Below are 16074 nucleotides of genomic sequence, written 5' to 3'. Positions count from 1 at the left end.
CAAGGAACTGGCAGCAGTGGAGTAGGTAGAAATTGACACATTTTTCTCCCAAATTCAATCTTCCGGTGGAGTTATCGCACATCATTTATGTGATGTTTTTTATTTAAAAATAATGGTAACATATGTTCAACTTCATATTCTTGATGATTCTGTGGTTCGGCAGGTAAACATTCACTGCATTTTTATTATAGTAGCACACATTTATGTATGGGCTCTTGGCAGTGTAAGGGTCATGACTTTTGCCACATTATTATTACATATAAGTTTGTACATAGAACAACACCGACAATAACAACTCCATCCAAATATTTACAAATTACAATCATTCAACACAACACAACATATTTAAGAGAGTGCCCAGGGAACACACAATACCCCATACACAGTGGCCATATACAAGCATGTAGCTCATAGGAACGATGGCATGTTAATCTATATATAATACTTGCATGGCTGCGGTGGGTGCCAATTTTACCTTACCATGACTCATGCGAATATCATCCACCATTCAGACATATCATCATTTTCTTCATGAACATAATTATTCTCTTTCTTAAGATCAACCACGATCCTTGTTTTTTGAGAACGTTTCTTGTCATTACCCAGGTCAATATCATGATAACAACCTGTGAATGGGGAGTGAATTTCCAACTCTTTGAGCTCAGGAACCATGCTCACCTCAACTTCAACAATCTCCAGCACTTCCACATCAATCATCTTGATCTTTTTGAGGCGTGGAAATTTGGATGAAGCAAATACAAGTTTCTTGTCCTTGTACGAGCCAGGGTACAATGCAAGGGTGGCAAGAAATGGCAGCTCAGACAGCTTGCTAATGAATTCCTGAGTCACATATGTTTTCTCCAGAGAAAGCATGATGAGATTAGGGAGACAAAAGGATTCACTACCATCTAGATCAGATGAATGTACCAGATCCCCACTTAGGAACATAAACTTGACACGTCGGAGGGAAGCGGTGGTGAAGACATTTGAAGGAATAATTTTACCTTCTAAGATCAGGGTCCTAAGGCTCTCAAGTTTGTCTAGAGCACCAGAAAGAGCTTTCACATTGACATGTGAGATATGCCAGATTGACAAGAACTCAAGATGGATCATCTCTCCTAGTGTCCTTTCCAAAGTCAGCTCCTCTGAAACTTCTTCAAGATCTATGGAGTCAAGTGTATGCAGCTGCTTCAAGTTGCCAATTTGCTTGGGCAGTCTGAGGACAAAACCAAGGACATGTCTCAGGGTCTTAATCATCCAAAAGGACCTTGGGAGCTCTCGGACATTAGTTTCCCTCACATCCAATGTTTGGAGGCTAGTGAGTCTTCCGATGGACCGTGGGATATGTTTCAGTGAACATGATGTGATGCCAAGGTACTGCAAGTGCACAACATTGCCAATTGCACTTGTCAAAGTCTCACCAATCTCAATGCCTTGCAGATTGATGACACGGAGAAACTCAGATCCATGAAACAGTTCCTTGATGTGAGATCTGATGTCTTTCTTCATCTTAGAGATTGCCCTTCGTTGAGATAAATGAAACATATATGCCCGACTTCCTTTGGACCTGTGCCCCTGATCACCTTTATTAGGCTCTTGTTCATACTGAGAGAAGATGGATCGTAGCTTTGGCAATGGATGGGCTAGGACAGCATATTTGTCAGTGTAGTTCTGCAGAGAGAGGCGGCGAGCACTAGTTAATGTAGGGATATCATCATGGCTATGGACCTCCACGAAGCTTGCTTCATGTGCTTCTATCTGCAAAAAGTCATGGACTTTGTTTTGGATTGTGACCGACATACTCCCAAAACTGGAATCATCATCCATTTTCACTCGGTTGACAAGATTCCGATTAATCAACTCAGATAGGTAGATGTAGCCAATCTTCTCCATTGTCTTCCCGCCCTTTGAACTTAGAAATCCCTCTGCAACCCACATAAATACCAAGCTGCGTGCCTCAATTGTAGTGTTGGTTGGCAACGCAGCAAAGTAGAGGAAGCAACATTTTAGCTCATGTGGAAGATCATCAAAGCAAACTGACAGCATGCTTTCAAGATTCGCTGATGGCTTGGACTTAAGGTAGTGAAAAACCTTCACCCACTCACTTGGGAACACCTTGGTTTGCACAAGACCTGATAAAAGAACAACCGCCAAAGGTAACCCTTGGGTGATTTTGAAAATACTCTTTTGGTACTTCTTAAGGTTTTTATCTTGCAGTTCCTTAGGTAGCCTCTGATGAAACAATGACATGGAAGCATCTTCTGTAAGTTTTTTTAACTGAATGGTGACATGATGGTAGCTGCTAGGTGGCTCTTCTGGTTTACCTTGTGTGATATGCACTACTCTACTACCCCTAGTGCCAACTGGGATGCTAGTCAAAAAGTGCTTCCACTCAGTACCACTGACTTCACCATCTATCACGAGCAAGTATTTCTTATTTTTTAATTTATTTTTCAGCATCTTCTGTGCCATTTCTTTAGGGCAATTCGTGTCGTCTTCTGTCAGTTGTTGAGTAATTTGTTGAAGGATGTTGGGAGCAGTCAAATAAGGTGCAAAACTTTCCATGGCTTGCACTTGAAACACTTTCTTCTTTTCCATTTTTTTGTATATGTCTCTCACAAGAGTTGTCTTGCCAATACCACTTTCTCCGGAAACAGTGATCATGACTGGATAGTGTTCTTTGCACACTTGGTGTTCAGTTAGGTTATTAACAAGGGCATCCTCTAATTGTTTGTGCTCCTCCACATATATCACCTCATCTGAATCATGGACATCATCCCTGAGATTCAACCATTGTATAGTGGTTAGTCCCAGTAAGTTTTGTCTGAAGAGTAAGTTGATCAAACATAGTGCCAAATATAATCTATCCATTGCCCATCGATATTTTTTTCAGAAAAGATGAAAATAATCTTCCATTTCTTTCAGTCAATATATGCCTCAATCAGCCAAAGTTACTCTGCAAATAAAAGTGAGAAGGGATACCACTATAACACCACATGCACAATACAGAGGCATGCATCTTAAGACTGCCGCCACACTACCTCTATAAATCGATTTACAGAGGTGGCATGGGTCCTTGGACCCATTGAATGGAAGTTAAACGCTATCTACGAATAATTGGAGGACTCTTGAAAATCCTTTTTTAGTAGTGATGGGCCGGTTGCCTTTAAGAACCCATGTGTTGGCGCAAAATTTGAGCACACATCAATGTATGGATAAATCATAACCAACAAACTCGTGGCTCTTCCTGTAGAAACTGAATGCTACTTTTTCTTTTATGAAACTGGACTATTCAATTTTCACTTATAATCATGAAAACCTGCGAACGATTACCCCGAAGGGACTATGTTGTGGCTACCACACCTAGGGCTGGTCTAGGGTCATAGTGCCACCTAGAACACCTCAAGTCGTCGTTGAGATAACTAGCATGTATATCTCTTCATGTTCCAAAATTGAGAATGAGTTTAGTTGCTTAAATTCAAAAGGTTAATCAATGAATTTGGTTAAAAATATTAAAATATAAAATAAGTTTGATTCATTTTAGTTTATAATAATTTTGTATCTATTTTTGTTAATTTGTGTTTCTTTCTGTTAAAATAAAAGAGCTCTCTTGTTTCGTAGTTGATTGATTGAATTCCAAATAAAACCAATGTTTATAGGAAATTCTCAAATATCGCTTACTTCATATAAAAGGAAATCCTAATGACTTGAATTCTCTAAGTTTTAGAATGTCTTGTTTAAGAGACTAAGTATTTTTTTAATGGGAATTGAATTATGGAATAGCCTTCTAAACTTAATTAACTATTTGTTCTCGATAGGCCCCTCTTAGTCTTCTTTTCCAATCTTGGATTAGGGAATGAAGGAGATATTCACGACTACTGGCATCTTCATTATGCGCCAACTCATGATCTTGATCTCGATATATTATCCACCTCTGCGTCTATTCTTTCTTAGCTAAATAGGTGGAAGATCCATCCAATGCAGTGATATCATGGACTCAAAAAATAGATCTGAATGTGACTAAAATACACAATCTTCACATGTATCACTTTTCATGATACCTTAACGTAAAAGTTTGAATATCGATTTTTGAACCATTTCCTATAAGAGAATGACTCCATTACTTTGAGAAATGGATTCTATATCAATAGGAAGCATACCTTATCCGACTAAGAAAGAAAATCGACCATATAACCCTACCCCCAAGCTAAATAAGGCACTTAGGGTCCCTTGGTCAGGACTGAGCCAATAGAGGCCACAAAACATCCACATCTACATACGAAAACAAGCAATATAAACCACCAAACACAAGACATAAGGTATTACCATTCTAAGGGCCCGAACCTGTCTAAACTTGTGTCTTTTGTGTTACTATCTAGCTCTAGATCCAAAGCATATATAACCAACCTAATAATTATTGGGCATACCCTCATATGTTCATTATTACTGGTAATTGCCAACTATAATGGTAGAAAAAAACAAGGTACATGTAGGTAGTTTTGCTATTATTCATGTTATACAAAAGATATCCTTAGACAAAGAAATATTCCTAAATATTCTAAAAAGTATGATCCAAACTATTTCACTTGGAACTCCATGTATAACATATCTCCCCTTAATCCAACTATAAAAGCATTAGGTGGGGTGCATTACAGGGAGGTCACAGTTAGATTGCAAAAAAGACTAGAAGCTAGCCGATAAGACACCATATCATATCCAAATCAAGAACCTTCTGACTACACATTTAGGACTTTACATGAGGTCATATGATTAGATCTAAAACATACATGTTGCAATAATCTTCTTTTGATATAATGAAGAAAAATACTAGATGTAGGGATATTACCACTTGGGAATCCTAAATCTACATAACTTATTGTGTTTTCATGTTCGATACACTATTTTGGTGACAAGAAATCCCTACTTAATAAAAATATTTTGCATTGTAAACTTTTTAATCATTGACACTTTCTAAGACTTGAAATCTTATATTTGAAACAGAAGAATCATATTTTTGAATTCTTGAAGTTTCAACTTTAAAATGAACTAAAACAATTAGTCTAACATCTCTAAAACTTGAATCATGTTAGAGTTCTCAAAACTCATTAATGTTCTAAAAGTATAGTTAAGTCTTTCCTTTATAAGAAAACTGTTGCTGCGCATGCACCAAAGAACAATTGTTTCCTCTTGCAGTTACAATGGTGACATTTCTCGTAATACCCTCCTCCCCACATGGCATACCACAATCTCATACTCACGGATGCTACTATCACATGCCTACAAATAAACTCCTAAAACCATTCAATTTCAACAATAGTGGTTAAGTCACACCCTCACAACTCAACCACCACACAAGAATTAGGTTGTTACCACCTAAGGGCAAGTACATTGGTGATTAGTACACGTAAGCAGTCTTATATATATGTTGTCTCATCCAATGCTAGGGCTGGGCATTCGGTTTACGGTTCCGTTTTGGTTCGGTTTCTCGGCTTTTTGAAGAAATTCGGTGTTGACGGTCAATATTGATGATTATAAACCATCAATTTACCTTTAATTCATTCTTAAAATTAATCACCAACATAGGTGTAGTGATTTAAATTAACTATTTTCATGAGTTTTGGTGATTTTATAATTACAGGTGAATTTACTCAGAAAATAAGATAAAGTAGGCCATAATATCACAAGAGATCTGATCCAATCGCAACGAAACCAACTCTATTGGGCCCAAAACATCCCCTTCATGGGACAGAGATAAAATTCCACGTGGACGGGGCCATGGTGGGGTCGGCTGACCCCACCTATAGGTCGGGCGACCCCCCTGGACCCACTTGTCGGCGCCGCGGTTCCTCCACCGACTTTGAGGATCAATCTCCACCCTTTATTCAAATCGGTTTGATCCAATGGTGGGCGTTAGAATTGGTGAGGATCGATGACGTGGTGATTACTTGCTCCCTACTCAAACCCTCCTATAAAAGGGGCCGAAGACCCCCTCCTAGAGAGCATCTTGATTCATTCAGAGATCCAATTCAGAAGAAGAAAGTAGAACTCCAGATATCATTAGTTCTAGTATAGTTAGCATAAGTAAGATTCAAGTAGATTAGTGCTATTACTCGGGGTTCCGGATTTGTCTCCGGAAGACTTGGTAAAGTTAATGTATCCTTTATCTCTTATTGTGACTTTGATCTTAATTTATATTGTGTTTCTCTTTATTATGTTTTTAGTTTATTTCAAGTATATGCATGGTATAGTTTTAGTTACCTTTGAGTTTATATATGAGTTCATAGAGTGCTCAATTCAGTACTCGAGTGAGTTGAGTAGCCGAACTTTGTGAGCATGGTGCTTAGACATAGTTTTGCCTGTGGATACTACTTATATTCTGAGACTTGGTAGATCAATGTGTGTGATATTTTCTCATTGATTCTCTGTAGTCCAAGCTTGGCATGTAGGCTTAGTAGGACCGTAGTCATTAATTGAGTAGTTATATTATTATATCTCTCTTTAATGATGTCCCTTATATATAAATAAGAAGTTGATTATTGTTTTAGTGTGTATATTTATGTGACTTGTTAATTAGAAATAAATGAAAAATCTTTCTTAACTTAACTATATATAATATTTTATGAGTATCTACTTCTCTCTGAATTGTTATGAACTTATATTACTGAATATCTTAAACTTACCCTTGTATAAGAGTATGTGTTTAAGCTAATGATTTTATCATAAATAAATATTTATCAATACCATCCTTGCCATCTTTCCTCCTAGTGGTAAAATATAAATTACCACGATACCCGGATTACTCCCAGTGAAAGGCTACAATAGTATATCTGTGCGCTTGCAGAATTTTTAATTTCTTACTTACACTATAAAATACCAACATTCGGTTCTTATAAAATGGGAATCGATTGGTTCTAAAAAATTCTCATAACTGGCCATTTTGATCGGTTTTCAGTTATTTTGGTTTGGTTCCGGTTCTAGCCAAACTAACCGAACTTTTTCAGAAGAGGTTAAGATAACAATAAGTACGTGTGTTCTAAAGCAAATTTATGCAACACTATATCCATTTTAGATAATAATAATAATTTAAAATGGAACAATAGCAATATAAGAACATAAATATATAGCAGTTCAAATATGAAACATCACACATAAACCAAACATAATCTTATAAAATGCAAGTGAAGGAAGTATAATTCATGTAATTCGGTTCTGTCGATTAATCGATTATCCAAGAGTAGGAACCGAATTTTCTTCGGCTATTTAGGTTCCTCAATATTAGGAACCGAATTTTTCAGTTCTGGTTCTTTCGGTTCAGTTTTTCGGTTTCGGTTAATTATGCTCACGCCTATCCAATGCCACATTGGATTTTGGATGATGTGGATGAGAGACAGTGGGAGGGGGTGAGGGAAAGAGGCGGTTGTTTGGAATTAACACAAAACAACCTAAAAGACTACACATTATATGAGTTGCCTGTTGAGTCATCTCAAGACTATGTGGCACAACATCACACCGACTATAAGATGATACCAATGTACTTAAGACAATATGTTGGAGTTATAACCCACCCAAAGAGTAAGGTCCTCCATTTGTACTCACCAAAGCAGCTATGGTGTGTATCCTTAGATAGGAAGTTAAGCTCAATTTAATCAAATGAGATTTTTATTATCTATCTATCCCATTGACTAGGACAACATAATTAATGTGCCCTATCAATCAAGTAAGGCACAAAATTATCCTCAAATGCAAGTGAAATCGGCATTCACCCATTTCATTCCTCATTTCTTTTTACCAAAAAAAGCAAGAGGATGGAAGTTGGAAGGCAAATAATTCATCTCTTTTGGATTATTCATAGACAAGAAATCTATAGTCTAGTGATCTTGTCTCAAAATTAGTGATTTCTTACTCCCTACCATAGGAATGACATAAGTGAAATCAGCGATAGAATATAGTTAAGTACAAAAGGTAATTCTTTCTACTTACAACTTTCTATGAGTGTAATTTATAGATGTTGAGGTAGAAGGTTTCCATGTCACATCTGTCTTCTTGTTGGAATCCTCTATCTTGTATTTATCTTTGTCTTCAATGATGCCATCAAGCCTCATGTTGATGGCTCTAATTTTTCTAGATAGGCCGCGTCTCATCCGTACTTGAATTGTGAATGTTTCAAGATATATCATAGTAGGACGAGCCCACCTTGGGTACCTTCAGAATGCATATATGACATATTATAAATTAGAGAAGACTCTTGTGAACCTATGTGGAGCTGGAGCAAATATAAAAGAAGCACTGTTCATAACAAAAAAATGTAGAGATATTACAATGAAAAAACTAAGGATATATTATTCCAGATTTGCTCCACATCAGTCTGATCTGTTGCAACCATTCGGTCATCAATTTTGTGGATTGTAGGGTCATGATCAGACTGCTCTATATGATTGTCTAGTGTAATTGTTTTGCATAGCCCTTTCATGTTAATTAGAGAGGCAGTCTTCTAGAATTGTTTTTTCTGGTAGTGTATTGCCAATCTACTTCCTCCATTCCAAATTATAAGATGTTTTGACTACACAGAGAAAGCTATGTAGTAGTTAGGAAAGCTAAAACATCTTATATTTGGAACCGAGGAAATATTTCACGACCTTGATTGGGACTAACATACTTGCATTGGGGTTTGGGGAGTACTATCACTTGTTGGTACTTAAAGCTCTATCACTACTACACAAATCTTTTTTGAGGCGGATATTTTTTATTACCGAGGCGGGCATTGCAACCGCCTCTATCCAAAGGTCACGGTTAATCGTGGATTAACAGAGGCAGTTGCTTTGCCAGCCTCGGTTAATCAATTAACGGAGGTGGGCGCATTAAGGTGTCCGAGTCCGTTAATCCCATTAACCGATGCGGGCGTCTTAAAATGCCCGCCTCCGTTAATACCACTGCACCACACACTCATTCATGTCTATATATAATATGCTATCTTTTTATATCAATATTCCGTAATCTTATATTCAATATTTTAGCTACTAAATGAACTCAAATGAAAAAACTTTTAACTACAAAGTTTTAAAGCTTGTGAAGTAATACAATTTTGGTATATGATGTATCTAAATCAGAGATATTTTGAAAAATTCAAAAAATTAAGTCTCAAAACATGGGAATTTCAAACACATATTTGAGATACTAAATGACTTTAAAACAAAAACTTGTCAATATCAAACATGTAGAGCAGGTCAGGCCATTAGAACTTTGTTATTAACTATGTGAACATTTGAGATCGTTTAGGAATTCAAAATTTTAAATTTCAAAATCTATAACATTCGAACACATATTTAGGACTCTAAACATCTTCAAATTAAAAACTTTTCAACTACAAAGTTGCAGATTCTATTGAGAACTATAACTTTTGTATAGACCATATCAACATCCGAGATCGTTTGATAATTTTAAATTTTAAATTTCAAAATCTGTGCACTTACAACAATAGACCCTAAACAGTTTCAATTCGAAAACTTTTCAACTACAAAATTGTAGATCTCATCGAGAGCTATAATTTGGATATAAAATTTGTCTTCATCCAAATTCATATGAAAAAGTTATGAATTATTTTTTATTATAATCATTAAGTGAGGCGAACATCTTGTTACGCCCGCCTCCGTAAATCAATTTATGGAGATGGGTGCTTATAATGACCGTCTCCAAAAAAAATCAATTAACGGAGACGCTTGTCATAAGGCAACTGCCTCGGTTAATCATGGATTAACTGAGACGGTTGGCTTACGGTGTCCGCCTCGGTTAATGATTAACCGAGGCGGTTGCTGGGCCGGCTGTCCGTCCACGAATAACCGAGATGGGCAACCGGCCCAACTGTCTCGGAGACCAAAAACCAAACGGCTTGGTTAAGTTTTTATGTATTTCTCAAAAAAAAAAAGTTTTTAGGTAGTAGTGTGTGCTGCGGATCGACTGACTAAAGATGGGTGGGTACCTGGACATGTCCACATGGAGATGGTAATGATCGAGGGCGTCCTCGGCGTCGAAGACGGCGTCCCGCGTCTGCAGCGTCCAGACCCTGGTGACTTCGTCGGTGACGGCCCGGCGCCTGGTGTCGGCCTCGCGGAGGAAGGCCTGCAGCCACATGAGCTTGTCCCGGAGCCGGTGGATGTCGGCGTTCACCCCCACCAGCGCTCGGGCCTCGCCGACGGCCACCTCCTGCAGCCTCCCAACCAGAGGCCCGATGATCGCCTCCGCCATCCTTCTAAACCTAGCTGCTAGCTACTACGCGTCTGCTGGGAACGTACGTAGCTCAGCTGGCTGCCTGGGTAGCTTTCAGAAACAACGAGCTCGACAACACGCACATTTGTGTGTGTGTGTATATATGCTACGGTGGCGTGCATGCGTGGAAACAAAATGCTTGATCTCGGGCTTTGAGTCGCTGCTCAGATAGGGATTGATTTGATTCTTTAATTTCGCTGCTCAGATAGGCATTGCTAATCGGAGGTGAAAGAGCGGCAAAGCTAGCCGATGATACCTTTCTTTGCTTGTCTTCGATGCGCTCGCGTGCTTTGCCGTCCGACAGATGTGCGTGCACAGCCGGGCTTCTACACGCAGCGTAACCAAGGATGCATCTAGCTAGCTAGGTAGCTAGAACCACCTTTTGGAATCGCTTGAGTGGGTTGTGCTGTATATATTGAATATTGCGTTGAAAATAATATTAAAAAACTGTATGGGCTAAAAAATTATGGCGTGGGTCTAGTTCAAATTATGGCATGGGCTGATCTGATCTGAGAGAAAAAAATGAGCCAAAAAGTCTAATGCAATAATGGACCACGATAAAAAAATCGCTCAAATATATTTGTGGCCCATTTCAAGCATGCTTGTCATATGGGCTTTAATAGGCCACATTTCAATTTTGTCACATTTTCATGATCTAACAACACAGCGCCATGTCAGCATCCGATCATATGTGGCACTTGCACACGTGTGGCAGGGTCTAAGTATTCCGTGACGTAAAAATCAATGTCATATATTTTTCTGACATAAAAACCAATGTTATAAATTAGTAACATGAAAAATACAAAAGTAAAAAAATGTTATTCGCGACACGCATTTTTTGACGTGACTGTTCATGTCAAACAGATGTCATAAATAGTGAGCTATGAGATCAGTTGTCTATGTTACGAGAAATATACAATGTCAAAAAATAGAATATCTTTTGCAGTGTCTGCCGTCGTAGTACCCGGGAGACCTCGCGCTCTCGTGGTGCACCAAGCCGACCTTGCTGAACTCGAGGCAGGGCACCCAGTTGGAGTGCAGCAGGTAGTCGATCTGCTTCAGCAGCTGTGTTGTTAGATCTGCTTCAGCAGCTGTGTAGACAATGGCGGCACGTACGACAGCGTCTCGAACCTCTTGATGCCCTCGATCGGCCACACGTGTCGTTGCATTGTTGTGTTGCATGACAGCATGAGCAACGGATAGTACTGACATTTAACAAATATATAAAGAGCGAGCGAGGTTACCTGCATGCACCTGATCCTTTCGCCGTTGCTGACGTCGCCGAAGCCGTTGGTGGAGCGGCGGGCGACGGGGGGGGGGGGGGGGGGGGGGGGGGGGGGGGGGGGTCCGGCGGTGGACTTGAGCCCCTGGAACGGAGCGGCGTCGGTGGCCGACGACGCCATGTGGCCATCACGGAGGGAGCCATGTGTACTGTACTGCCTCCTTCTAGGTTGTGACGACTCTTGTGATGAGTTTGTGTGAGGCCGGCCTTCTGCCATGGCGGCAGTGGTTCAAATAACCAGCCGCGCGGCTAAGGCAGGGGAAGGATGCATGGGCTCCGTTGATGCCGGGATGAGGAAGGAATGGCTGCTGTTTGCCGCGTCCCAAACAAACAGATGATGCGGTGGCAGAGGCTAGCAGCCATTGGGGGAGTGGCGACAATAAACCCTGTGGATTTTGCTTTCTTGTCTTCTTCCTTCAACACGGTTTCTTCCACGAATGGAGTAGCAGCAATGCATAGCTAGCAAATACTAGAGGACATCTCTTTTAGAATCATAGCGACCCCAAGTGTATATAAAAAGAAAATATACAGGGATTATTGTAAGCACTGCACCAATAGAGAGCCCTAGGATGATCCTGCCGTTCTGAGCTGTTACACATTATGTTAGCTTTTTTTAAGGTTCCGGGTTAAATTCCTTGCATCTCTATATAACCTCTTTTTTGTTTAATATATATATGCTATCAGAAGCTCTTTTTATTTGAATTATAAGAAAGAAAATCTTTCTATTTAATCACCATCTCAGCCTCTTTTCATGTTGACTATAAATGATCTAAAGTATAAAATTGACATCACCATTTCCATTATCGATTCTTATGGTTCACGAGTGCAAGTACAAAATAAGCAATTATAAATTTAATGATTGCAAAACTAAGGAAATAGAGGGTGTATAGCTACTATGATAGGCTTTCTAAAGTTTTGGTGTTCAGTTACTCTACCTCGCCTCTCTCCTATCATCTTCTATTTTTATTTAATACATTATCAAAATTAGTATTTCTGTTCAATCACTATAATGATCTCTTTTCATGTAGACTAACGATCTACTGTATAAAATTGACACCAGTTGTTCCATTGTCAATTCCTTGCTAGCGCCCGGACGTCCGATCCGGGGTGGTAGCGTCGAACGGTGCCCGCGCAGCAAGCGAGCGAGCGCCCCTAGCAGCGTCAGACTTGCGAGCGAGCGCCCCTAGCAGCGTCAGACTTGCGAGCGAGCGCCCTAGCAGCAGGCCCACACGCGCCCCAGACGTTGCCCATGCCACTAGACCCGTGAGGGGGACCGCTCACGCCCCCTCCCGCTTTCCATGCGCGCATTCCATGTGCAATACCTCGATCTACTTTTAAAACATTCAGATACAACACTTGCAACATACAAAAGAAGACAGATGAAACACTTGAAACATGCGTCTGAAACACTTGCAAAAGCACCCAAAAACACTTGAAAACCGTTGCAAATATTACGCAACATCCAGATAAAACACTTGCAATATATGTGTGAAACATATGCAACATCCAGATAAACACACCTGCAACATACGTCTGAAAGACAGATGAAACATTGGGAACATACGCTTGCAACATAAGTGCACAACCATTGCAAAATGTGCAACATTCCGATCTACTTTTGCAATATCCGTATTAAACACTTGAAACATACATCTGAAACAACTGGAATATTTGTAACATCGACCTGCAACATGTCTGATAATGCCCTGAAACACTTGAAACACAGCGTCGCCGGCGGCCATGGCCTACCTAGTGGGTAACTACGGTGTCTCAGGCCTCCCCTTCCTGCCGACGGTGTGAGGTGGATGGGGGCGCAGGCGCAAGCCTCCCCAGGCACAGGCGCAGGCGTAGGCGCAAGCCTCCCCTACGTTCCCTTCCGTGACCGGCGAGGTGGATGGGGTGGCACTGGATGTTGGCGCTCCCGATCTCTTGTGCTGGCGTGAGCTGTCGCTGCTCCGGTGGAGAAGGTGGCTGGCGAGATAGAGAAGGCCACGGCGGGCCGGAGGCGTGGTGGAGAGGAAGGAAGACGGGCGGCTGGGAGGCGCGATGGAGAGGGAGGAAGGCGGGTGGCCGCGCTCGGGCACGGTGGAGATGCTAGCTGTCGGGTCCCCAGCCGCCGTGGAGAACGGCGAGGTGGCGCGGCAGAGCGCGGTCATAGCGGAGCGCGTCCGCTCGAGCTGGGGTGATTTTTTTAGGGTTTAGGGTTTAGGGTTTTCAGATATAAAATTATTTGTACAGTGCAAAGATAAGTAGAATTGGGATGCAGTTCAATCAGTGGACCATTGTGATAAGCTTTCTATTGGGATTCAGTTCCTCGCATATCTAATTAAATTCTTTTTTGGTTAGTACATTCACGACTCTTTTCATTTGAACATCGAAAGAGCTATTTGTGTATTTAATCACCATCTCGATCTGTTTTCATATTCTCTAATAATCTAGAGCACAAAATTGAAGCCGCTTGTTCCAATATTGTCGACCCTTATGAGTAATGAGTATAATAAAAAGTATTTGATTAGAAAATCAATTATATAATAGTGCAAAAGTACCTAATTAAAATAGGGAATGTTGCCATGTTAGTGGTTGGGGTTCGATACCTCGCATGTCCAATGAACTATTTCGATTTAATCACTCGCTCAACCTCTTTTCAAATTGACTAATGATCTAGTGTAATAACATGACAACAATTGTGAGGTTGTCCATTCTTATAAGTTACAACTGCAAGTAAAAAAGAAAATATATTTTAATGAATAATTAAATATAAAATCGGGGATGTAGCTCAACTGGTAGAGCATTATGATAAGCTTTCTAAAGGTTCAGGGTTCTAACTCCTCGTATCTCCAATTAATTTATTTTTTGTTAAATACAATTACAACTCCTTTTATTGGATGACAATCTCATTGATGACTTCATATCGATGTCTAATTAACGACAATATAAATTTGAAGGTAGGAGTGAGACTAAGAAAGCTAGCAATTAACTATAAATATATTTATAGTAAATATAAGTAAATAACAATTGGAGTGTAGCAGCTTAGGGGTTCAATTCCTCGCATCTTCAATTAATAACTATATTAAGAAAATAGTTAACTATAAAAATATTTATAGTGAATAAGTAAATAAAATTTGGGATGTGGCTCAATTGGTAGAGCATTATGATAAGCCTTCCAATGGTTTGGGGTGAAACTCCTTGCATCTCCATTTAGTAACTTTTTTTTGTTAAATACACTGTCAACTCACAATAAAATTGACGTTAGCAGTGCAAGTAAAAAATACACTATCAACTCACTATATAAAATTGCGACAAAAAACTTACTATATAATATTGACGTTAGGAGTGCAGGTAAAAAAGAAAATACTACGAAAGGACATGTAACCTAATGATTATATGAGTCTTAGTAGCACCATAGTTTTTAGGTTTGAATATTCTAGAATTTAAAGACGTTGTATTTTCGGTGGGCACTATATAAATTTGACCTTAGGAGTGCAAGTAAAAAAAAAAAGAAAATACTGCAAAAGGGCATATAGTCTAATGATTATAAGAGTCTTAGTAGCACCTTAGTTCCTGGGTTTGAATAATCCAAAATTTTCTAGGATTTAATGACGTTGTGCTTTCCGTGGGTAGGCAATGTTCCCGTCGGCAGCGAGGTGGTGAGTGTGCGTGCGCTATGAGCATCTGTGTTGTACCGTGTAATTCTAAAAAAATAAAATACTTAACTAAAGGATAAATATAAATATAAAATGTGGGGATGTACCTCAATTGGTAGAGCATTATGATAAGCTTTCTAAAGGATTGGGGTTCAACTCCTCGCATCTCCATTTAACTTTTTTTTTGTTCAATACACTATCAACTCACTACTATAAAAAAATTTAGAAGACCGTGATTTTTATGTTATAAGGGGTAGCTGGGTAGATATTTTGTCTACTATAAAAATAGTTTTTTTTGCAAAATAATTTTATAGAAGACTGTGATTTTTATGTTAAGAGGTAGATATTTTGAATCACATAAATGCGAACAGTCTCGACACCCTCTGAAAATGGATATTTATTAGACAAGGGCCAGTTTGGATCAAGTGCTGTGATTCAGAAATCAACAGACTTGAGTTGTGTGAATAAAACCGTGCGTGTATATGGTCTGCTGAGGTAATAGATTCCTTTGATGTAAGTTATGCATTGTGAAATGGGACAGCAGTATTTGGTCCAATCTGAGAATATTGTGTAGATGAGAAGCATATATAACAGTACATGATAACCAAAGCCTTGTCACAGCTGAGGATATGGCAGCAAGCAAGGAACTGGCAGCAGTGGAGTAGGTAGAAATTGACACATTTTTTTTTCTCAAATTCAATCTTCCAGTGGAATTATCGCACATCATTTATGTGATGTTTTTTATTTAAAAATAATGGTAACATATGTTCAACTTCATATTCTTGATGCTTCTGCGGTTCTGCAGGTAAACATTCACTGCATTTTTATTATAGTAGCACACATTTATGTATGGGCTCTTGGCAGTGTAAGGGTCATGACTTTTGC

General features: G+C 39.4%; 1 protein-coding gene across 1 annotated transcript; it reads right to left on the bottom strand.

Annotated features, from left to right (window-relative positions):
- Positions 1 to 318: 318 nt before the first annotated feature.
- On the bottom strand, positions 319 to 10329 carry LOC136509415 (putative disease resistance RPP13-like protein 2). Its single transcript, XM_066504220.1, has 3 exons — positions 9977 to 10329; positions 7981 to 8202; positions 319 to 2779 (listed from the first exon to the last, which is right to left on the bottom strand). The coding sequence occupies exons 1-3, from the start codon at positions 10240 to 10242 to the stop codon at positions 487 to 489; spliced, it is 2781 nt and encodes a 926-aa protein (XP_066360317.1). The 5' UTR covers positions 10243 to 10329; the 3' UTR covers positions 319 to 486.
- Between the last annotated feature and the right edge of the window lie 5745 nt (positions 10330 to 16074).

Source organism: Miscanthus floridulus, chromosome 15 (genome assembly GCF_019320115.1).
Source record: "Miscanthus floridulus cultivar M001 chromosome 15, ASM1932011v1, whole genome shotgun sequence".
NCBI lineage: Eukaryota > Viridiplantae > Streptophyta > Magnoliopsida > Poales > Poaceae > Miscanthus > Miscanthus floridulus.
The sequence above is the reverse complement of the archived record's forward strand: the minus strand, read 5'-3'. Positions and strand labels throughout refer to the sequence as shown.

Bases quoted from the DNA above. Each gene is read 5' to 3' on its own strand.
- LOC136509415 (XM_066504220.1), bottom strand. From the start codon at position 10,242: ATGGCGGAGGCGATCATCGGGCCTCTGGTTGGGAGGCTGCAGGAGGTG. The intron at 8,203-9,976 runs GTACCCACCCAT...TGCATTCTGAAG, and splicing joins CTCCATGTGGACATGTCCAG to GTACCCAAGGTGGGCTCGTC. The intron at 2,780-7,980 runs GTAAGTAGAAAG...GTTGAATCTCAG, and splicing joins AATTACACTCATAGAAAGTT to GGATGATGTCCATGATTCAG.